The sequence below is a fragment of the Anolis sagrei genome, chromosome 7 (assembly GCF_037176765.1).
Source record: "Anolis sagrei isolate rAnoSag1 chromosome 7, rAnoSag1.mat, whole genome shotgun sequence".
NCBI lineage: Eukaryota > Metazoa > Chordata > Lepidosauria > Squamata > Dactyloidae > Anolis > Anolis sagrei.
The window spans coordinates 35,007,926-35,031,939 of record NC_090027.1 but is presented as its reverse complement, the minus strand read 5'-3'; the positions used below and the strand labels follow the sequence as shown (position 1 = coordinate 35,031,939).

The window sequence follows — 24,014 nt, the reverse complement described above, 5'->3', positions numbered from 1 at the left end:
CTGTGGAGCCCTATTCTTGTCCTGCATGTTCTTCCACAGTAATGTCAGGGTTGGATTGAGGTGCCTTCCTCTTGGCACGTTTCTCCCTTTCCCCCTCCATTCATGCCTCTTCAAATTCTGCAGCACTGCTGGTCACAGCTGACCTCCAGTTAGGGTGCTCATGGGCCAGGGCTTCCCAGTTCTCTGTGTCTATGCCACAGTTTTTAAGGTTGGCTTTAAACCCATCTTTAAATCTCTTTTCCTGTCCACCAACATTACGTTTCTCGTTCTTGAGTTTGGAGTATAGTATGACTCTGTGGTCATGCTATCATACAAGATCTTCTTGTATGACTCTGTGGACAACCTCCAATAGCAGCATACCGTAGAAGGCCTGGAGGACCTAGAAAATGCTTAGGTTTTGTCAAAACTCTGTGTTCCAGTGGAAGGTTACACTGCATTTAACTCTCTTTTGCAATGTCAATATGTCAAGGATTAGTGGCACCTCACCAGTTCACATTATTAATGTTTTAGATCTTATGGTTTTAAAATTTTGCATCTAATTTTTTGCATCCTCTTAGAGAGGGAGTTTGACTTAGGTGTGTGCACATCTGCTTTCCTTTATCAATCTGTATGGAATGTATGCTGCCCCTTTGCTCCTGTTTCAGCACCTCCCCATTTCCTGCATTCCAGTTGGATTTTCTGTGTGAAGATTTTAGATTAAATCCACCACCAAAGCCAAGGTGACGAAACTCCCTTCACCCTCCCTTTCAGCCACTCACTCACTCACTCACCCTTTTCCTGTGCCATTCTGTCCCAGCTCCTTGTGTTTGCCTTAAAGTTAATGGTTACCACTTCTGCTGTCTCCGTGCTCCTCCTTTTACCCACCCAGGAAAAAATGAGTGGGTGTGTAGATACATCACCAAACGTATTCCTGATTCTTATCTAAAACATTTCTCATCATCTGGTTTCAAAGGGCACTCGTTAAAGTTGGCACTGAAAAGAGGGGTCATTTGCTCAAGCTAATGGGTTCAACTCATTCAAATCAAATGTCACCAAACGTGGTTCCCACATGATCACTATCATGTTATGGGGCTGCTTGACATCATTGACATATTTTACACAAAAAGGGGGTTCTTCATTTTTGCTGATTTCTCCAACTAATACATGGAGTTAAGGAGATTCCACCTGAACATGAGGAAGTGCTTCCTGATTGTGAGAAATGTTCAGCAGTGGAACTCTCTGCCCTAGAGTGTGGTGGAAACTCTTTCTTTGGAGGCTTTTAAACAGCAGCTGGATAGTCATCTGTTGGGGGAGCTTTGAATGTAATTTTCCTGCTTCTTGACTGGGGGCTGGACTGGATGGCCCATGGGATCTCTTCCAACTCTATGATTCTATAAAACAATCTATATATATAAAAATGCTCTGTGCATAATGAGTACCCTAAAAACAAAAGAACCAATGAACGAAATCACACCAAATTTGGCAACAAAATGTCTCACTACACAAGGAGTGACCATCACTCAAAAATTATGGTTTTGTCATTTGGGATTTATAGTTCACCTACGATCAAAGAGCATTCTGAACTCCACCAATGATGGAATTGAACCAAACTTGGCACACAGGACTCCCCTGACCAACAGAAAACACTAGAAGGCTTTGGTGGGCATTGACCTTGTGTTTGGGAGTTGTAGTTCACCTACATACAGAGAGCACTGTGGACTCAAACAATGATGGATCTGGACCAAACTTGGCACGAATACTCAATATGCCCAAATGTGAACACAGATGTAGTTGGGGGAAATAGACCTTGACATTTGCGAGATGTAGTTACTGGGATCATCTACAATCAGAGCATTCTGAACCCCACCAATGACAGAATTGGGGCAAACTTCCCACGCAGAACCCCCATGACCATCAGAAAATAATTAAGGCCATCCAGTCCAACTCTCTTCACCAGGGCAAGAAAACGTAATCAAAGCCCTCCCAACAAAGAGCCATCCAGCCATAGATATAGATAGATAGATATGATTCACACACACACAGATATAGTATCATAGATTTGAAAGGGACCCCTAAGAAGGACAATTATGTGTTGCATGTTCCAGAGTAGGCAAACATCAACGCTGACAAAGAAACAGCAAGAAATACTGTTTGCCCACAAGCATAAAGAAATTACATATATTAGAAACCAACACTTTCTCATTACTTTATATTCCAGATCACCAGACCAGTGTGACAGGAGGGCAGCTAGTCACATATAAATACAATTAAAACAGGATTTAAAACAGCAATCAAAACAACAAAGTAGTCTGTAATCAGAGTCCATAAGCTGTTCCAGTTACAGTCACATTGATTCCCAGCTGTCTATTGTATTGTCGTTAGTCTCTGAATGCCTGGTTCCATAGCCCAGGAGTTTACTTGCTTTCTAAATGCCAGGAGGGAGGAGGCTGACCTCACATAACTAGGAAGGGAGTTCCACATTTGAGGTGCCACCACTGAGAAGGCCCTGTCTCTCGTCCCCACTGACCACACCTGTGAAAAAAATGGGACCGAGAGCAGGGTCTCCGCAGATGATCTTAACATCCATTCTAGTTCATAAGGTGGGAGATGTGTTTGGACAGGTAAGCTGGGCCAGAACTGTTCAGGACTTCCCTTTAACAGGAGCAAATGGAAGTAAAGGCTGAATGCATATATTGGAATCTCACATCAAACTTTTACTGAGTTTGGGAGTCCTCTCTTTTTTTTTTTATTAAGAGAGCTTCAGTCTTATTTGGTCACACAAGAATTGGGATCAAATATTTTGCATCTGAATTTGCACTGGGAATATTTGAAGAAGATGGAAGAGATTAACTGTCGAAGCCAAAGCTCAGCTGAACTGAACTAAATAAACAAAAGGAAAGTGGAATATAAATAAGGAAACAAAAGTGGAAAAGTGACTATAACTAGTTTTAGAGAGAAGTGGAAAGCTATTGTTTTCTTTGCTGTACATTCCCATTCCATATTCAGGTATAGTAACACTTCTCTTACCTATTGATTCATCTTTGGAGATTATTTACATTCCAAACTTGCTATAGGTATTGACTCCCACCCCAAAAAGAGTAAAATCATAGAATCATAGAGTTGGAAGAGACCTCATGGGCCATCCAGTCCAACCCCATTCTGCCAAGAAGCAGGAAAATTGCATTCAAAGCACCTCCGACAGATGGTCATCCAGCCTCTGTTTAAAAGCTTCCAAAGAAGGAGCCTCCACCACACTCCAGGGCAGAGTTCCACTGCTGAACAGTTCTCACAGTCAGAAAGTTCGTCCTAATGTTCAGATGGACTCTCCTTTCTTGTAGTTTGAACCCACTGTTCCATGTCCTAGTCTCAAAATAAATTCATTAAAATGTTTTACAAATAGACAGCAATAAAATCCTCAGAGAATACAAATATTTTTACTTGAGAACTATGGACACTCACTGGAGAAGTCACTAGTCCTCAGTGATATTGCAATGATATTAATACTTTTGGAATATCTTATTATTATGTGTCATTGGGTGGCGCAATGAGTTAAACTCTTGTTCTGAAGACTGACAGGTCAGAGGTTCAAATCCAGGGAGAGTGTGAGCTCCCTCTGTCAACTCCACCTTCCCATACGGAGACATGAGAGAAGCCGCCCAGAAGGATGGTAAAACATCAAAATATCTGGGTATCCCCTGGGCAATGTCCTTGCAGACGGCCAATTCTCTCACACCAGAAGTGACTTGCAGTTTCTCAAGTCACTCTTCACATAAAAAAAAAATCTGACCTATGACAACCGTAAGGCAATCCTTGATAAGATTCGTTCAGAAGAGGTTTGCCATTGCCTTTCTTTGAGGCTGAGAGTGTTGGATTTCATGGACAAGAGCAGGCACAAACACTGATCTCCAGAATCATAGTCCAACACTCAAACCACTATGCAATCCTATCCATCTTGGAAGTGAACTTGTATAAGTGAGGATTAGGGAGTTGTGGAATACCAATATTACTGACTATTCTTGGGAGAACTTTTTCCATAGCCCCTGATAAGTTTCCATCACCTTTTCCCCTTTGTATGTTTTCCCTTCTTCTATTTATTCTTGTCATCCATGTCACCCCCAATCATTTTCTGATCTAACTATACTTGTTAGTAGGCTAGCCTGTTCAGAGAAATTGTATTCTCCCATTGTTTTTGTCTGCTTGTTTGTTGTTGTTTGGTGGGGGGCAGTTGGGAGGAAAGGGGTTCTTTTGTGGTCCATGGAACCCCTCTAGATATGGCCCATCTCTACTTGTCTGCCTAAATCATAGAATCATAGAGTTGGAAGAGACCTCATGGGCCATCCAGTCCAACCCCCTGCCAAGAAGCAGGAAAATTGCATTCAAAGCACTCCTGACAGATGGCCATCCAGGCTCTGTTTAAAAGCTTCCAAAGAAGGAGCCTCTACCACACTCCAGGGCAGAGAGTTCCACTGCTGAACAACTCTCACAGTCACGAAGTTCTTTCTAATGTTTAGATGGAATTGCCTTTCTTGTAGTTTGAAGCCATTGTTCCGTGTCCTAGTCTCCAGGGCAGCAGAAAACAAGTTCACTCCCTCCTCTCTATGACTTCCACTCACGTATTTATACATGGCCCTCATGTCTCCTCTCAGCCTTCTCTTCTGCAGGCTAAACATGCCCAGCTCTTTAAACCACTCCTCATAGGGCTTGTTCTCCAGACCCTTGATCATTTTAGTCACCCTCCTCTGGACACACTCCAGCTTATCAATATATCTCTTCAATTGTGGTATCCAGAATTGGACACAATATTCTAGGTGTGGTCTAACCAAGGCAGAATAGAGCAAGGGGGCATGACTTCCCTGGATCTAGACACTATACTCCTATTGATGCAGGCCAAAATCCCATTGGGTTTTTTTGCCGTCCATCACATTGTTGGCTCATGTTTAACTTGTTGTCCACGAAGACTCCAAGATCTTTTTCACACGTACTGCTCTCAAGCCAGGCGTCCCCATTCTGTATCTTTGCATTTCATTTTTTCTGCCTAAGTGGAGTATCTTGCATTTGTCCCTGTTGAACTTCATTTTGTTAGCTTTGGCCTATCATCTCTCTAATCTGTCAAGATCATTTTGAATTCTGCTCCTATCTTCTGGAGTATTGCCTATCCCTCCCATTTTGGTGTCGTCTGCAAACTTGATGATCATGCCTTCTAACCCTTCATCTAAACACTGTCTACAAACACGAGCATCTCTTCTTCTGTAGTTTTGAAGTACTCTCTGACTACAGATTGCAAATTGTCATACAATGTCATGTATTTCATATCCTGTTGTGGAACCTTTGAATACGTTTAGTCTAACTTCCCAATTTGTTAAGAAAGAGAAGGAGAGACTGAAAGATCGAGAACCCTATATTCAAGTCAAGCAAGTCCTCAGTTTCTTTTGAATCACAAAGTCTTTGCAGAGCATTGTGAGAGAACTTCACTTTTTCTTGGCCACATCAACTTTGTTGAATGTTTACATGGAGAAGACTCGCTGAGTGAAAAGAGAGCCATTGACAAACAGCCGTTTGGGGTTTCGTCATCTCTGTTGTTATACAGATTGGCCTTTCGGTCTTCTTTCTCTCCCGCCCAACACAAACTCTGTCCAGCAACTTTGCATTACAGGAAACATCTGCTTGGAGGGAGGGAGGGTGGGTGAAGGCTGGGTTACTATAGGGCATTGGCCAAGAGAATCACCCAGAGACTGAAACTAACATGTGCAAGTCATTTTGGTGTCTTTCCCCCACCCGCTCCTTCCACGAGAGAGAGAGAAAAAAATTAACAAGGAATAAAGCTGTCTTTTAGAGAAGAGACGGAACAAGGAGTGTCCAAGCCAGTCACTGGATTGACTCCAAACATTACTCTGCATGGAGAAAAGGTCTGGAGCTGGATTGACTCCTTGCTGCTCCAGAGATGCCAATTGAATTTGAGAAGCGGTGCAAGGCTGGATATTAGCTCCTTTTTGCTTTGAGGAGCACTTGGTTACCATCGACCTATTACAATCTTGTTAACAGCCCTGTGGGTTGCTTTCGTTGGGTACTATTCTTATCATCTGCTCTGAAGACATCTCTACAGGATGGCAAGATAGCCACCAAACCTGTCTGAATGAACTGTTTTCATGTTCCTTCACCTTTGGATCTGAAAAACCATGCCTGAAGAGAATGCAGACATGCGGCCTGTACTTTTCCAAGCAACTGTTCGTATCTTTCAATAATTTGGATCATAGTCCTGAATTTTAAGAGTGTTTTGGTCTTGAAATTCACACACCACGAGAGGAAGACGACCGGTAAACCCAGTGTGCTACACCAATGTGCTATCATGGATGCTCTATCCGAATGTGGTGCCCTTTGGAGTCTTCTGCTGGATCTAGAGGACGAGAGACTCCTGTGGTACCTGGAGCAGTTGCATGATTTCTCTGAAGATGATGAGAGCTCTGGATGGGAAGAGATCCCAGCTGTGAGTGTCTTCCTGTTGAATCCATTCTTCATGCTGATGTTCTTGCATTATTCTCTTGCCTATTGCTCAAGTTCAGTTGACCATTTAGAGGAAGACGTAACCAAATCTATTTCCAGTAGTTTTCTCTCATGAAATCCCAAGCATAGGAAAGTCCAGAATTCCATAGCACCATCCCTTATCCTCTTATATGCCTTCTACCTATACTAAGTCACGGTGAAACAGAAGATGCTGTTCTTTCAGCATCCTTATGTGTTTTTAACAATAGATCGAGATTTCTGTGAATAACGATCATAACATTTTCTAGATCTCTCAGGATACAAATTCTTTTGAAAATTAACAGGATTTAAATGCCAATTTTGACAGCATTTCATCAGGTTGCAACCTCTAACTATTGGTAGCTGGGTGCACACACATGTAATATATTTGCATGTTTGTTGTATGTGTGTGTGTGTGTGAGAGAGAGAGAGAGAGAGAGAGATAGAAAGTAACACTAGCCATTACTTTCATTTCAACTGACATCACCAAAGAAAGCTGAAGCTGAACCATCTGATTTGTGACTCATATAAATCCCTATTATTAGTTATTTCATTAAATTTAAAATAATTGTATAGTTTAATATAATAGCTGGGTGCACACACTTGTAATATATTTGTATGTGTTTGTACAAATGTCGTATATGAGTGCTTGTGTGTATGTGTGTAATACTAGCCATTACTTTCATTCCAACTAACATCGCTAAAGAAAGGTGAAATTGAACCATCTGATTTGTGATTCATATAAATCCCAATTATTAATTATTTCATTAAATTTATAATAATTTTATAATTTAATGTAATAGCTGGGTGCACACACATGTAATATATTTGTATGTGTGTGTACACATGTAATATATGTGTGGAGCCCCTGTGGGTTAAACCGCTGAGCTGCTGAGCTTGTTGACCGAAAGGTTGCAGGCTCGAATCCTGGCAGTGGCATGAGCTTCCACTATCAGCCCCAGCTTCTTCCAACCTAGCAGTTTGAAAACATGCAAATCTGAGTAGATCAATAGGTACCGCCTTGGTGGAAAGGTAACAGTGCCCCATGTAATGCTGGCCATATGACCTTGGAGGTGTCTACGGACAACGCAGGCTCTTTGGCTTAGAAATGGAGATGAGCACCACACCCCAGAGTTGGACACAACTGGACTTACTGTCAGGGGAAAACCTTTAACTTTACCTAATATATGTGTGCTTGAGTGTGTTTGTGTGTGTGAAAGAGAGAGAGAGAAAGTAATAGCCATTACTTTCAATCCAACTGACATCACCAAAGGAAGGTGTAGTTGAACTATCTGATTTGTGTCTCATATGAATCCCTGTTATTAGTCATTTCATTAAATTTAAAATAATTTAATGGTTGATTGTATTCATCAGAGAGATGGTTCTACCTGTCTTCAATGATATTTGATGGTTATATTCATAAGGTGCACCCCATTATCATTAATGTTGGTTTCTTCAGACAAGAGACAGTTTAATTATGGGTATTGTGGTTCAATAATAAAGAAAGGATACTTGAAAAGTTTTTGCAATGTATGAGAGGTTGTAGATGGCTGAAATGCACACATCTAAGGAATTTCTATGTCTTGAGGCAAAGAGTTGAGTGGTTGAGCAATAAAGCATGGGTTTCATGGTTTGTTTGGTTTTTTTTTTTTGTTCTAAATGCTAAAACTTGCCAGAGGCAGTGAAAATATAATAGCTGGAGCTGCTGGAGAAACCTGTTATGGACATATTGTCCTATAAGTTATGGATAGTTGTTTTCTTAATCAGTCCATAATAGACTCACAATATTGGGTTTCTGTTTGGCCAAACCAGACAATCCACAGCCATAAACATGTTTGGATGACGGTCCTCCGTCTGGTCATGCAAGTCCTCAATCCTGTTAGTTTAGGTGTAATTTTATCAACAAAGTTGTGGAAGTCAGTTCAGTTTTCCATTACGTGGGTGAATTCGAGACCTTGTCCATGAATGAACAACTCCATCTCAGCTTAGGTGAGATATTCTGTGGCTAGCGCTAGGGAAGGAAGACAGCTTCTCTGTTACACCATGTCTTCAGACTATACAAAGCCAACATTGCCTGCTGAGGTTGGTTAAAGGGAGAAGGTCCCATAGTTTTTCCAAGAGTTGCCAAGGGATTCTCAGAAAAGAGAGCAACCCTAATGTCAATGTTTTTAAGATCCCTAAAGTTGCAGCAGGACGGCCCATTGTGTCTCTTCTTTAAAAAGAAGGAAATGTGATTCCAATTTATGCAACGAAGATGAATATAGAAATTGGATGATAGGAATTATCCTACTTTACAACATAAGTAGTTTCTTAGGAACTCAATAGCGATAAATGAATTAGATAACACAAAGCAAGACCTGGCAAAGCTCATTTTTCTTCTTCCCTCCCTCTACTTCTCCCTTCCAACTGTGTTAAATCTACCCCAAATTGGAACACCGTGGTCTGAACAAATGTCTTGCAGTTTGTACTTTGATTTTTCAACAAATGTTTGCAAGTGAGGTTTTCTTTGGTAACATGTTTGGGATGTTTTGAGCACAGACTACACCGTATCCTTTCTTAATGCTCTTATGTGCCTTGTGGTGTAGCCTGAACAGAATGGAATGGCCCTTCTGTTGTGCGCTCTTCTGATAAAACTATCCCTCTCTCCTGTATTTTCTGCCTAATTCGTCACCACCCGACCTCACCACACCAGCTTCTCTCCCCCATTATTCACACCTGAAACGGGGTAATATTACCTACAGCTTTTTCGCATTTAGTTAATACTTTCCCTTCATTGCTCCTTTCTCTCACCACCCATTGCCTCTGTTCCTTTCTAACAGAGTCTCCCCTCTTTTGCAGGTACTGAGTCCGACCTACAAGCAGCGGAATGAAGACTTCAGGAAACTCTTCAAACAGCTTCCCGACACAGAGCGCCTCATCGTAGGTAAGACCTCATCCAGTGTATTCTCTCCATGGGGTCTTCGGAAGTTACTTTTATACAGCAAAATTTGAATATAAACTTGAATAGCTCAGGCCTGACAGCTAAACCAGGAAATCTCAATTGGGTGATCTCCCACGAGGGTCTGCCTCCAGGGGCAAACCAAGAATGGGCAACTCGGAAGTCGCTGAACAGACTCAGAAGTGGAGTGAGTAGATGTTCCGCTGTGCTTTTGAGTAGTCAATTCCTTAGATAGTTGGCCCCAGCTAGCACCCTAAGTCTTGTCCTTGCTCTTTACTATTGCTCCTATGTTTACTATTGCTATATGTCACCTGGTCATGCCCAGCATTATTTTTAAATTTTAATTATTACATTTGGCCCAGCCATAGGTTTTAAACGTCGTCGTGTTATTGTTAACGTTTATTGCTTATCTTCTGTTTATGAGTTTATTTATTGTTTTGTATTACTGTTACTATTGTTTTATTGTTGTATTGTGGGCTCGGCCTCATGTAAGCCGCACTGAGTCCCTTGGGACTCAGTCCCTTGCCATTTATTTTCCGAGCCCAATTCAAGGTGCAGGTGCTCACCTACAAAGCCCTGAACGGTTTGGGACCACCCTACCTGCGTGACCGCATCTCCATCTACGAACCCACACGCTCACTCCGATCATCTGGGGAGGCCCTGCTCGTGATCCCACCCACGTCGCAAGCGCGTTTGGTGGGGACACGGGACAGGGCCTTCTCTGTGGCGGCCCCCCGACTTTGGAATGCCCTCCCAAAAGACCTCCGACAGGCCCCTACTTTAGCAGTTTTCAGAAGGAACCTAAAAACCTGGCTGTTCCGATGTGCCTTCCGAGATTAGGAATTTCCCCCTTCCCAAGTCCTAGAAGCACCTTAGCACAACCGATGTTACTGCACACCGCACTTTTAATCCATGTTCCTCCTGCCATCTCAGCATTTTAACCTCTGTACCCCATTGCGCCGGCCGAACCAGTTTTAATTGTGTCCTGAGGTAGTTATTGTTGTTATTTTGCTTGATTGTTTTGATTTGCTTTGTTTATTATTGTGTTATGTTTTATTGTATTGTGTTTTGAGGCTCTGGCCTGTGTAAGCCGTATCGAGTCCTGCGGGAGATGCTAGCGGGGTACAAATAAAGTTAATAAATAAATAAATAAATAAATAAATAAATTGGGGAGATGGTAGCGGGGTGCAAATAAAGTTATTATTATTATTATTATTATTATTATTATTATTATTATTGCTGCCCTATGTCCCATGCACTTTACGATTTAGCCCTATCCTTTAAGTTATTGTTGCACAGTCCACCCACCCGTGATGACAAACTTAATTTTTTTATTGGTTGTTGATTTTGATGCCTGCTTTATATTGTTAAAATGTTGTTGTTTTACTTTGTTTTGCACTGTTGTTATGCATTTTAATGTGTTACATTTTAACTGTCTTGATCGGGCTTGGCCCCATGTAAGCCGCCCCAAGACCCTTCAGGGAGATGGAGGCAGGACACAAAAATAAAGTTGTTATCATCATCATCATCATCATCATCATCATCATCATCAAAAGATAACCTGGCAAAATGGCACTGCTTAAAAGAATCCCCTAACTTGTGTGACTGTGGAGCAGAACAGACAGCCTCTGCTCCTGTATGCTTGTCCACAATGCCCTGCCTCATGTACAGAGGAAGAATTGTTTAAGGCTACAGACAATATGGTTACTGTTGCCTGGTTTTTGGTCAAAAATTATTTAGCCGCTTGTGCTCTTTCTATTTTTATCAGTTTTATACTTATGTATGCAGTGTTTTTGACACAAAATGAATCAGACCTATTGGTTCTAGCCATGGGTTCATATGCAACCATGTCACATAAATTAAGGGCACAGTGTATAATTGGTAATTGTAGAGCAACCGGTATTAAATGACATGTCTTTTTTGGTTATAAGATGTTTTGCTCAGTGCTAATTAATTTATAAATATTTATTAAGCCGTAAATAAATTCAGATATTAAAAAGCAGTTGAAAGAAAGATACAATTTAAATAATGTAACATGAAAATATAGTGCCTACCTAATAGAAAACCTTAGGAATGAGCCCATTATCTTCAGCAAAAATGTTATAAAAGGGCACCATCTTATTTAAGAAAGGATGATACCTTAAATCCAATTGCTTGTAAGCTGCTCCGAGCCCCAGGGGAGTGGCGGCATATAAGTTCAAATAATTAAATAAATAAATAAATAAATAAATAAATAAATAAATAAGAGCCCCCCCCCCCCCCCCCGGTGGCACAATGGGTTAAACCCTTGTGCTGGCAGGACTGCTGACCGAAAGGTCGGTGGTTTGAATCTGGGGAGCGGGGTGAGCTCCCAACTGTCAGCTCCAGCTTCTCATGTGGGGACATGAGAGAAGCTTCCCACAGGATGGTGAAACCTCTAGGCCTCCCTTGGGCAACATCCTTGCAGATGGCCAATTTTCCCACACAAGAAGCAACTTGGAGTTTCTCAAGTCGCATCTGACATGGAAAAAAAGAGCAGCAAATAGATTAGACGCATTGAACTGGCTGTTGAACAATAAGTCAGTATGTTTATAAATCCCACTGGTTTGATGAATCTGTTCTGCTTGGTTCTAGCACTTGGATTTGATCCATTTATTCACATAACAGTGAAATACAAGAACACTCAGACAAAATATTGCATTGTTTGTGCTGAAAGATCGAGAAATTCCTAGAGAGTTGTCGCAGTTTTGTTATTTGCTGTTTTTCACTTTCATGGGGATCCTGTGCCCGATCCCTAGTGAAGGTGGACCAAATATTGTTTGAGGCACCCAGCTGTATTTAGGAATTTATTTATTTATTTATTACTGTCGCTTTCTCTATAGATTACTCCTGTGCACTTCAAAGAGACATTCTCCTGCAGGGCCGACTCTACCTCTCTGAAAACTGGATATGTTTCTACAGCAACATTTTTCGTTGGGAAACATTGGTGAGATAGCCCCCTCCCCTGGTACCCTGCTATGCCATAAGTCAGTGTTTCTGAACCTTCTGAATGCCGCGACCCCTTAATACAGTTCCTTATGTTGTGATGACCCCCAACATTATTTTCGTTACTACTTCATAAGTGTCATTTTGCTTCTGTTACGAATCGTAATGTAAATACCTGATATCCAGGATGTATTTTCATTCACTGGACCAAGTTTGACACCAATACCCGACATGCCCAAATTTGAATGCTGGTGGGGTTCTGGGGTAGGATTGATAATGTCATTTGGGAGTTGTAGTTGTTGGGATTTATAGTTCACCTACAATCAAAGAGCGTTCTAAACTCCACCAAGGATGGAATTGAACCAAACTTGACACACAGAACTCCCATGAGCAATAGAAAATACTGGAAGGTTTTGATGGGCATTGTCTTTGAGTTTTGGAGTTGTAGTTCACCTACATCCAGAGAGCACAGTGGACTCAACAATGATGGATCTAGACCAAACTTGACAGGAATACTCAATATGCCCAAATGTGAGCACTGGTGGAATTTGGGGGAAATAGACCGTGATATTTGGGAGTTGCGGTTGCTGAGATTTATAGTTCACCTATAATTAAAGAGTATTCTTAACACCACCAACAATAGAATTGGGCCAAACTTTCCACACAGAATCTGTCTGACCAACAGAAAATACTGTATTTTCTGATGGTCTTTGGTGACCCCTCTGACACCCCCTCACGACCCCCTCAGGGGTCCCGACCCCCAGGTTGAGAAATGCTGCCATAAGTGCTTCTTTCAAGGATGGACTAAAACCACTGGGATTGGGTTACTAAACCTTCTCTTTATGCTCCTTAATGTTCTGCTTGTTCATTTCTTGGGACAGTTGACGGTCCGTTTGAAGGACATTTGCTCCATGACCAAGGAAAAAACTGCACGACTCATTCCTAATGCTATCCAAGTTTGCACTGACACTGAAAAGGTATGTTTTATGATCACCCCTTCTTGGTTCCTCAGCTAAGAGCAGAAGGTTGCCCTGGAAGACAGGTCCTTAAAGTTGAGTAGAATCAGATCCAGGAATGAAGTGACACTGGAGAGAAGCAATAATGTTTTGGATTTGGGAGACATTTTGCTTCTTAAAGCATGATCTGTATATACGTTTATCCCATTGTCAAGTAGGCAACAATTTATAAATTTAAATACCCTAAAGCAGTGGTTCCCAGCCTGTGGTTTGTGGACCTCCAGTGGTCCCCAAGAACAAAAATATGGTTCGCAGCCTCACCTGTACTACACCGTTGCCTCCAAACCACATGGCAACACTTGATCTTAGCCAAACGTTGGCAAAAGTGATTAAAGCCAGCCCTCCATATCCACGGATTTGGCAACTACAGATTCAACCATCTTCAGCTTGGATTTGGCTTCCCCCAATCTGAAAAGCAAACCTTGATTTTACCTTTTTATATAAGGGAAACGATTTTATTTTGGAAATGTCTATTTTGGGACTTGAGCATCCATGGATTTTGGTGCCCTGGAATGAAACCCTATGGATAACGCAGGTCAATGGTACTTTTCTTACTTGAATTGCTGCAAACTGACTTCTGTTTTGTATTTTGTGGTTCATTTTATGTTCTGTTTTAGACACTTTGTCTAAAACAAGAATAAAGCTGTTGGGTTGTTGTAGGTTTTTTCGGGCTATATGGACATGTTCTAGAGGCATTCTCTCCTGATGTTTTGCCTGCATCTATGACAAGCATCCTCAGAGGTAGTGAGGTCTGTTGAAACTAGGAAAATTGGGTTTATATATCTGTGGAATGACCAGGGTGGGACAAAGAATTCTTGTCTGTTGGAACTAGGTGTGAATGTTTCGACTGACCACCTTGATTAGCATTTGATGGCCTAGCAGTTGTTTGGTGTGGGTTGTTAGTGCCTGGGGGAAATCTTTTGTTTCCTCTTTTGAAAATGAACAAAATCTGGCTACCATTGTTAAAACAAACTCTAAAATTACAACAGCAAAACAACAGAGAGGAAACAATCAGAGACAACTAATCAGCTCTCAACTAAAGATTCCCCCAGGCACTAACAAGCCACACCAAAAAACTGCCAGGCCATCAAATGCTTATCAAGGTGGTCAGTTGAAACATTGACACCTAGCTCCAGCAGAGAAGAGTTCTTTGTTCTACCATGGACATTCCCAAATTTCCTAGTTCCAACAGACCTCACTACCTCTGAGGATGCTTGCCATAGATGCTGGTGAAACATCAGGAGAGAATGCCTCGAGAACATGGCCATATGCCCTGAAAAAACCTACAACAACCCCGTGATTCTGGTCATGAAAGCCTTTGACAATAAAGCTATTTACTATTTTTTTTAAAAAAAACATACGGCAACGAGAGCGACTAGTCTCACAAAACCTTCTTATAATGTCAAGGCAATGGGGATGTTGGGAAGGGAGAGGCCGACTACCCATGAAATATTACTACTACTAAATCAGCTTTTGGTTATTAAATATGGTTTTCTGTGGGCAAGCAGATGGTGACTATTGGATGGCATATCCTCTGTATCAGAAAGTAGAGCTGATGTGTTCTATCCAATGCAATTTTCTCAATTAGCACCCCAAATAACCAAACTCAATCTAAACTTGACCAAAAACTAATTCATAATCCCTTAGATGCTAATGTTAGAGAGTGGTCCCTGGTCAAGTGGTCCCTTGTCAAAAAAAAAAAAAAGGTTGGGAACTACTTCCCTAAAGCTTCTAGACCTCATCCGATCTTGAAGATAGCCAGGATCAGCTTTGCTTATTACTTGGATGGGAGCCGCCAACAAATACCAGATGCTCCAGGCTATATTCCAGAGGGAAAAACTAGCAAAGCCACTTTTGAGTAGTCCTTGCCTAAGCAAACCGTATGAAATCCATGGTGTCGCCATAAGTCAAATGTGAATTGAAGGTACATTCTTTCCTGTGGAAAACCTTGCATAGGAACTTGTTGGTCATGGAATAAGTGGCTTTTGAGGTAACATTATGTCCTCATAGCACTAATTACACCAGGGATTGAAATTATATGAGTTCGTTGTTGTTGGACTGCAATTCCCAGCAACTCTATCCAGTATGCTCAAGGATGAGAATTGCTGGGATCTTTACTCCCCACAAGACTTATTACATCATCACACTAGAGAAAAAATCCAATTAAAATCTGGTTTCTGCTTCCTGCAGAATCCTGGCGTTTACAGTTTGGCGAAGCTGTTAAAGGCTCCTGCCTAAACTACAAACCCCAGAATTTTGCAGGAGGCAGAAACCGGATTTTAACTGGATTTTTTTCTCTAGTGTGATGAGGTCCTTATAGGACACATAGTTATAAAACTTAACAGACATTGGTGATAGTGACCAGGGGATAATTCATAGAACAATGCATTAATAGCTCTTTGGGGAGGAAAGGTGGCACATCATAAGCTGACTGTTTCATACGAGGATTGAATGAAAAGTAATGCCTCTACCTTCGTAACTCCTTAACAGATGGCAGTACTGGTATGCGGAAGGTACTGGCTTGTTAGTAGACTCTCCTCTACAGTTCCATTTTGGCGGGAAGCCATAGCATTGAACGGTTGTGTTGTTAAATGCAAAGTATGGAACCCTGCACAGACTGTCGGTCAATGCGACTTAAGCAACGCGCAATCATTGAATTCTTGACAGCAGAAGGCATGGAGCCCCCAGTGGCGTAGTGGGTTAAACCCCTGTGCTGGAATGACTGGAGACCGACAGGTCGCAGGTTTGAATCCAGGGAGAGTGCGGATGAGCTCCCTCTATCAGCTCCAGCTTCTCATGCGGGGACATGAGAGAAGCCTCCCACAAGGATGGTAAAACATCAGAACATCCGGGCGTCCCCTGGGCAACGTCCTTGCAGACGGCCAATTCTCTCACACCAGAAGCGACTTGCAATTTCTCAAGTCGCTCCTGACATGACAAAAAAAAGCAGAAGGTGTCACCTCAGCATCTTTAAACTTACTTGCCCAATGATGCAGAGTACTCACATCAACACAATCACCATAAACAGCTTGCATTCTCTGATGAATCTTCTTTGGGGTGACACCTTCTACTGTCAAGAATTCAATGATTGCACGTTGCTTAAGTCGCGTAGACCAGCCGTCTGTGCTGGGTTAACAACACAACCATTCAATGCTAAAGCTTCCCACCAAAATGCAACTGTAGCGGAGAGTCTGCTGAACAAGCCAGTACCTGCCACATACCAGTACTGCCATCTGTTGAGGAGTTACGAAGGTGGAGGCATTACTTTTCATTCAACTCTCGTACAAGCAGCTAAGTATTAATATCAGCAAGCAAAATGAACACTTGAATCAAATTAGTGACAAATGTTTTGTTCTTTGGGCCACCCTAACTGTGGAAAAATCAATTCAGGAGTCAAGCTTCTCAACGCCCACGTAATTTGTGAAGGAAATGGGAAACCGTAGTTCTTTTTGTCTTTGCCAACATGCTCTAAGGCAACCTTCCTTTAACCCCTTTGAACCTTTGCTCCTCACAGCACTTTTTCACTTCCTTTGGTGCCCGAGACAGAACGTACATGATGATGTTCAGGCTCTGGCAGAATGCCCTTCTTGAAAAGGTAAGGAGACATGAGGACACTTCTCATAAACCTTTCATGGTCTGAAATATTTATAGCCAGCCGGGATCTTGTCAAGGCGGCCTTTGCAAACAAACAGTACAACAGTAAGTAATACAGGCAGTAGCACAATGGAAAACATCAGAAGTAAAATCACGCTCAGAGGAAGATAAAGCTAACTTTAGCCGGTGCCAAAACTCCCCCAAAAACATTGGATGGAGGGAAGTCCGTATCTGTCAGCAAGGAGGCATGGGTGTTAGTGCTAGGTCAACCTACCTAAAGAGTACATTCCAAAGATGCCTCACCATCCCACCCACTGCTTTCAGAAGATGGAACTATCTGGAGAAGGACTTTTGGTGATCTCCATGCAACAACTGTGGAAGCAATCGTTAGGTCACGTTCCCAGGACCCAACTTTCCTGGAGTTTTAGGGTGATGTTGTTTTTCTGATGCCCATCCCAGTTCACACCCAGACTATGAACATTCCTGGGGATCTGTAGAGCCAAAGGTTTGTCCCAGTCAAAAAAAAAAGATACAAAAGAAGAGAAAAACAGTACACACAAGCCTTTTCAAAAAATGCCAGCTCAAAAGGACAAGTTACCTTTCCGGGTTCCAAACATGGCCTCATTTTAATGGTGTGATTATCCCAGCATCTGTTTGGCTAGCTTTTCAAGGAGATGTTTTTTTCTTCTTCTTTTTCTCTCTTTCCGCTTTAGGATTGTGAGCATATTTGACCTTTTCACATTTAAAAAAAAAATTCCAACCATTCGTAACAATTGAAGCTTTGTCCTCGATGTAAATCCCCAAGGGAAATAAAGCTAGCTTTAGTTCTCTGCTTTGTTTAGGACGTCAGTTGGGGCCCTATCTGGATAAAGTAGGCCTGGCTTCATCGGTGTTTTCCCTCATTCTCTCCATTGTGGATTGCTGTAATGTAGTCCATGCAAAGTCCCCTTGAAAATGAATCTGGGTACAGAATGTGAACACTCAAGTGCTCACCAGGTTCATAGCCAGAACATCATATTTCAGGGCCATAATTCTGGAGACCAGGGTTTTCATCCCTGCACATCCATGGAAGTGCTGGGCAAGTCACGTACTTCTTACTTAGGTGATCCCTCATAGCTCAAGGAAGATTGTCTTCCAGATGTGATGTCTTGGCGGTGGGTCCGTAGGTGGCTTTAGAGCCCTATTCTTGATCCACATGTTCTTCTGCAGTGAGGACATCGGTTTCCAGACAGGAGGCGGTCCCGGTCATGGTTGGCTTGATGTGCCTTCCTCTTGGCACATTTCTCCCTTTCGGCCTCTATTCATGCTTCTTTGAATTCTGCAGCACTGCTGGTCACAGCTGGCCTCCAGTTAGAGTGCTCAAGGGCCAGGGTTTCCCAGTTCTCGATGTCTATGCCACAGTTTTTGAGGTTGGCTTTAAGCCCATCTTTAAATCTCTTTTCCTGTCCACCAACATTCTGTTTTCCTTTCTTGAGTTGGGAGTATAGTAACTGCTTTGGGAGATGGTGATCGGGCATTTGGACAACGTGGCCAGTGCAGCGGAGTTGATGGTGTAGGAGCATCACTTCAATGCTGGTGGACTTTGCTTCTTCCAGCATGCTGACATTTGTCCGCCTGTCTTCCCAAGAGATTTGCAGGATTTTTTGGAGGCAGTTGCAGGATTTTGATGGAACCATTCCAGGAATTGCATATGACGTCTGTAGAGAGTCCACGTTTCACAGGTGTATAGCATGGTTGGGAGGACAATGGCTTTATAAACTAGTCATCTACCATTAGCCACAGAAAAATCCATGATACACTGGCCTTAGGGTCCCCATGAGTCAGAAATAACTTGAAGGCAAGCAACAAGAAACAGCCTTTTTTGGCCTTAAATCAGAGTGCTGCTTTTGACCTTGAAAGCACTGAACAGTTGGGTCTAGATCAGGCATGGCCAAACTTCAGTCCTTCAAATGTTTTGTACTTCAACTCACAGAATTCCTAACAGTTGGTAGTTGGAGTTGCAATCCAAAACATCTGGAGGGCTGAAGTTTGCCCATGCCTAGTCTAGATTATTTGGAGTGTTTCCTATATTTATATTAAATCTGTCAGTGTTTTAAGCTTGTCCTAGGAGGCTTCACTTGCTAGCATGCCTCCAAGATTGGTGAGGTTGGCAGGCAGCAGAGTTGAGGACTTCTTGCGTCTCCTATGGACTCTCCCTCCACAGCTGGCACCCTCTCTGTAACTGCTTTTAAGATAGTTATTAAGAACCTCCTGTTTCTCCTACCAGGAAATTTAAAATGTTTGTGCTACCTTGAAATTATATTTTGCTGTATCTAGCTATGTTTTTAAAAGCTCGTGTTTCATCTAATTTTATTAATAGATTCATATTGTTTTCTGTGCAGCAAATTATCACAGCATACACCATAAATTGAAGAGACTGTTCAGATTACTTTCTTATTTAAGTACTATCTGTCCCCTACCACATGTTGCTGTGGTCCAGTCTGTGTTTATGTGTGTGTATATATTTGGGTATTTGTGTGTGTGTGTGTGTGTGTGTATGTGTATATATATATATATATATATATATATATATATATATACACACACACACACACACACACACACACACACACACACATACACACACAGAGATACATACATATATGTGTGTGTGTGTATGTGTGTGTGTGTGTGTTTGCATATATATATATGTGGTTTTGTGCATGCATTGTAATTTTCTTTTGCTTTTTAAGTTGCTTCTGCTGTGTTTTTTTAGTGTTTTTATGAGTGATGGTCACTCATTGGCCTGATAGGTATAATGTGTCCAAATTTGGTGTCAGTTCATCCAGTGGTTTGTGAAATGTTAATCCCACAAACAAACATCACATTTTTATTTATATAGATGGTTTGTGACTTTCAGATGAAAATAAGAAACCCAAGTCATTGAGAAAGGCTTTTAGTTTTCCATTTATTAACATTAGGAGTCACGTTGCAAAATGTAACACTGTCGTTTCTATGAAATGGTGGCAAAATAAGATGCTTTTCTGATTGTGTACAATATATTTTGCTTGTGTAAATTTTTTTTGTCTGTGTAAATCATGTAGCTAATGATGGCCAGAGAAGCCACTAGTTGTCCGGAGTAAATTATCAATGTCTGGAGCCATAAAATGAGTTTAACTTGACTACTTATTTTTCTGCATCTTGCTTTCATGGAGATACAAGCTGATTGTCTTTCTTATCCCCCAGCCCCTGTGTCCAAAGGAGCTCTGGCACTTTGTCCATCAGTGTTATGGTAATGAATTAGGGCTCACAAGTGACGACGAAGACTATGTGCCTCCTGATGAAGATTTCAACACGATGGGGTAAGCTCAGCTGTCCAAAAAAAATGTCTGAAGCAATCATGGATGTGAAGGCGATCTGGCTGAAAGTCTTCAGTATGTGAAGATACAACAAATGGATTTCAGCATATAAATGGGCCCAAAATGATTAATCATACAAATGAGATAAGCCAAACCGATATTGTTGAAGGCTTTCATGGCTGGAATCACTGAGTCGTTGTAGGTTTTTCGGGCTATATAGCCATGTTCTAGAGGCATTCTCTCCTGACGTTTTGCCTGGATCTATGGCAAGCATCCTCAGAGGTTGTGAGACTTCACAACCTCTGAGGATGCTTGCCATAGATGCAGGTGAAACATCAGGAGAGAATGACCCTAGAATATGGCCATATAGCCCGAAAAAACCTACAACAACCCAAACTGATATCGCTGGTGTTTATGAAACAACATAGCATCATATTTCTTTGATAGCATGCCCCCCCCCCCATATATATATATATATATATATATATATATATATATATATATATTCAGTAGTTGTATCATGTTGCTACATGCTAGTTTATGTATTTTGATTAAATGCATTTTTATGTCTTGGTTGGTTGTAGTTACTGTGAGGAGATCCAGGTGGAAGACAATGAAGTAAATGACAGCTCCTCCAAAAGCAGCATGGATGTCAAACCCGAGGCCAGTCCTCAGCTCCCCAAGAAATCGGTCACCAACAGCAGCACCTTGACACCAACAGGAAGTAATGAAGTTCCAATCCCGGTTAGTATTCCTGCCTTCCCTGCTTTGAGTCTCCTTTGGGAGAGATAAAGCAGAGCATTAATAATAATAATAATAATAATAATAATAATAATAATAATAATAACAACAATGTCATTATTTAATTCAGTTGGTATGGAGGTAGCAATTATTTAGGTGGGTAGAAAGCTATCCTGTCATGAATTACTTTTCAGTGACTTTAAAGCATAGGTTCTTTTTATTGCAATTTGCAGTGTGAGAGGGTATATTGGATTACAGAAAAATATTTAGAAATCCTTACATACAGATTCTATGAAACTACACTGGATTTACAATTACATGACTAACAAACAAACAAAGGGGAATTACATTTTCACTCAACATTCACACACATGTACACGCATTTATTCTCATGCACCCAAATATTCTCCCTCCTTGGAGAAGCACCTGTTAGACCAGACCATGCTTTCCTGCAGCCTACCAACGCACAGTTCCATAATGCCAAAAACTTCAAAACGCCGAAATGCCGGAACTTCTTTCCCTAAGAACAATGTCAAGGACCATATCTCTGTTTTCCATACAGCAGAACCTGACTCCCTGCACAACATCTAAGACTCCAAAGCACACTTCTTCCTCTTCCCTTGAGAAAGAAGTCCAAAGTGACCAGACTGCACTCTCTCCTTCCCATGGAGCAGAGCATAGCGGGTGAACAGCATCTCCGTCTGCCACACTTTGAGCATTATTAGACTGAGTCTTTTATAGAAATATTCTGTTGATGTAGTCGCAAAGTTGTAAATGAATGATAGTCTTCCATCCTGGCTCCATCTCAGTTTCCTGGCCAGATGTTGATCTTATGTTGACTTCCGTCTTAACATTGTAAACATTTCTGATATCACTGTCCCAATTCTTATCAAAGTTTACTTTTCAGCTCTTATTAGCAACTTTTAATTACAGTCCAACAAACAGGTAGCTTGTCATTGCAGGCCTTAATATTATACTGGTGTCTCCAAAAATATTAACTCTATTCATACATCCTCCCGTTCTTCCATTCATTCCCACACATCATTATATCAAATCCACATTTCTCAAATCTGCATATTAAATTTTTGTGACAATCCTTGCTGGAGAACATAAAAAATTCCTAGAAAAGTATGCTCTCTAGCAATTTGCAAGACCCTCCAGTGTGACTCTAACTTCTGGCAGAAGCATATCCTCTAATTGCCTGGAGGATCCAGTAGATTCCTAAAGGATTTGTGTTTTGTCAGATGTGGGTAGGAGAAACGGCAGATTCCAGTTCTGTGGGTTTGTACTGCATTCAGATTCAGTCACAATAGTGGTAATGTTCTCTTTCATCCACTTTCAGTATGAAGGAATAGTTCCAGAGGAAGAGGAAATCATGGACCTCCCTACAGAGAAGGACCTGACCATTGCAAACCTCATTGCAGACAAGATTGAGATCATTGCTCCTGTGAATTCCCCATCCCTGGATTTCAATGACAATGAGGACATTCCAACGGAGCTCAGCGACTCCTCAGAAACGCATGATGAAGGTGCATGGCTGGAGTCCACAGGTGTTGTGGTGGAGCTGACTGTTGCTGTCGTAGTGTCTTTCCCATCTCTGATACCATAGTAATTGCATTTAGAGAGGTCAAAACTAGCACACTTAAAAAATAATGGGCTCTCTATCATTTGACAACAACTAGAACACCATATTTCTCTAGACTTCATTCTTCTCTATTTCAGATACCCAGACTTTCATGTATGACTAATTTTTAGCCCAACAAGTTTGGCAATTGTGCAACTATAGGTGTGTGGTTGCAGTTCTTGCGGCCCATTCAGCAAATACATTTTTAGTCAAATTTCAGCAAGAAATAAAAGATAATTCCCATTGGAGTATGAACAACATTAGTGAAGAACTTCACATGAACTTCTTGCTGAGGAAGCTAATCAAATAGCAATAGTTAAAGTAGTCCAAATATACAAAGTCATCTTGTGTCCTCACAATAAAGTTTGTATTTTGATTTTGCAGTCGCATACATGTAGAAAAATGACATTGGAATTGATGAATTCTAATTAATTCTTCAAGGATAAAACCCTTCACACTGGAATTTGATTTGTGGGATTTGATTATTGTAGATTTGACTAATATGTTGTCTCTAGGAATCTCTAGGTCATCTAAGGTACCTCTGTGGTCAACTTCCACTGGACATCAGCTATATAGTCACCCTGAGTGATCTAGAGCAGTGGTTCTCAACCTGTGGTCCGTGGACTACCAGTGGTCCGCAAGAATGAAAATATTGTCCACGGCCTCACCATTACTACACTGTTACCTCAAAACCACACAGCAAAGGGAGCAACTGGTCTCGCAAAACCCTTAAAGTGCCGAGGCAACGGGGATGTTGGAAGGGGAGAGGCTGACTATCCATGAAAGATTACTACTAGGAATGGGCAATCCATGGTTTTAAATGGTTCTAAAGTACTTACAAAACTAAAGTTCTGGTGGTGAAAACTAGGGGGCACTGGTGCTTTGCTTCCACAGTGTTGCTGAAGTTCTGGTGGTGAAAATTTCAGAACTCTAACAAAACTTTCAATATTTCATTATTTTTCTGACAGAAACAATTAGGAACTGCCATTTATAACAAAATTTTGAAAGTTTTGTTAGAGTTCTGAAATTTTCACCACCAGAACTTTAGAAACACTGTAGAAGCAAAGCACCATCACCCCCTAATTTTCACCACCAGAACTTTAGTTTTGTAAGTACTTTAGAACCACAGATTGCCTATGCCTAATTACTACTATCACATCAGCTCTATATAATTAAATATGGTTTTCTGTGGGTGAACAGATGGTGACTACTGGATGGCGTACGTTCTGTATCAGAAACTAGAGCTGAGGTGGTCTATCCAATGCAGTGTTCTGAATCGGCACCCCAAATAACCAAACCGA

General features: G+C 41.4%; 1 protein-coding gene across 13 annotated transcripts in view; it reads left to right on the top strand.

Moving 5' to 3' along the window:
* GRAMD1B (GRAM domain containing 1B) overlaps window positions 1-24,014 on the top strand; it is a 279,261-nt gene that overhangs the window by 235,297 nt on the left and 19,950 nt on the right. For 10 of the 13 annotated variants that reach the window (XM_060787696.2, XM_060787697.2, XM_060787699.2 and 7 more), the window contains 7 exons: window positions 9,337-9,421; window positions 12,298-12,401; window positions 13,282-13,377; window positions 16,931-17,011; window positions 20,236-20,351; window positions 20,933-21,092; window positions 22,432-22,639. In XM_060787696.2, the coding sequence (XP_060643679.2) occupies window positions 9,337-9,421; window positions 12,298-12,401; window positions 13,282-13,377; window positions 16,931-17,011; window positions 20,236-20,351; window positions 20,933-21,092; window positions 22,432-22,639 (850 nt within the window). The remainder of the gene's footprint in view (window positions 1-9,336; window positions 9,422-12,297; window positions 12,402-13,281; window positions 13,378-16,930; window positions 17,012-20,235; window positions 20,352-20,932; window positions 21,093-22,431; window positions 22,640-24,014) is intronic. The other 3 variants (XM_060787708.2, XM_060787695.2, XM_060787704.2) reach the window with 1 other exon arrangement.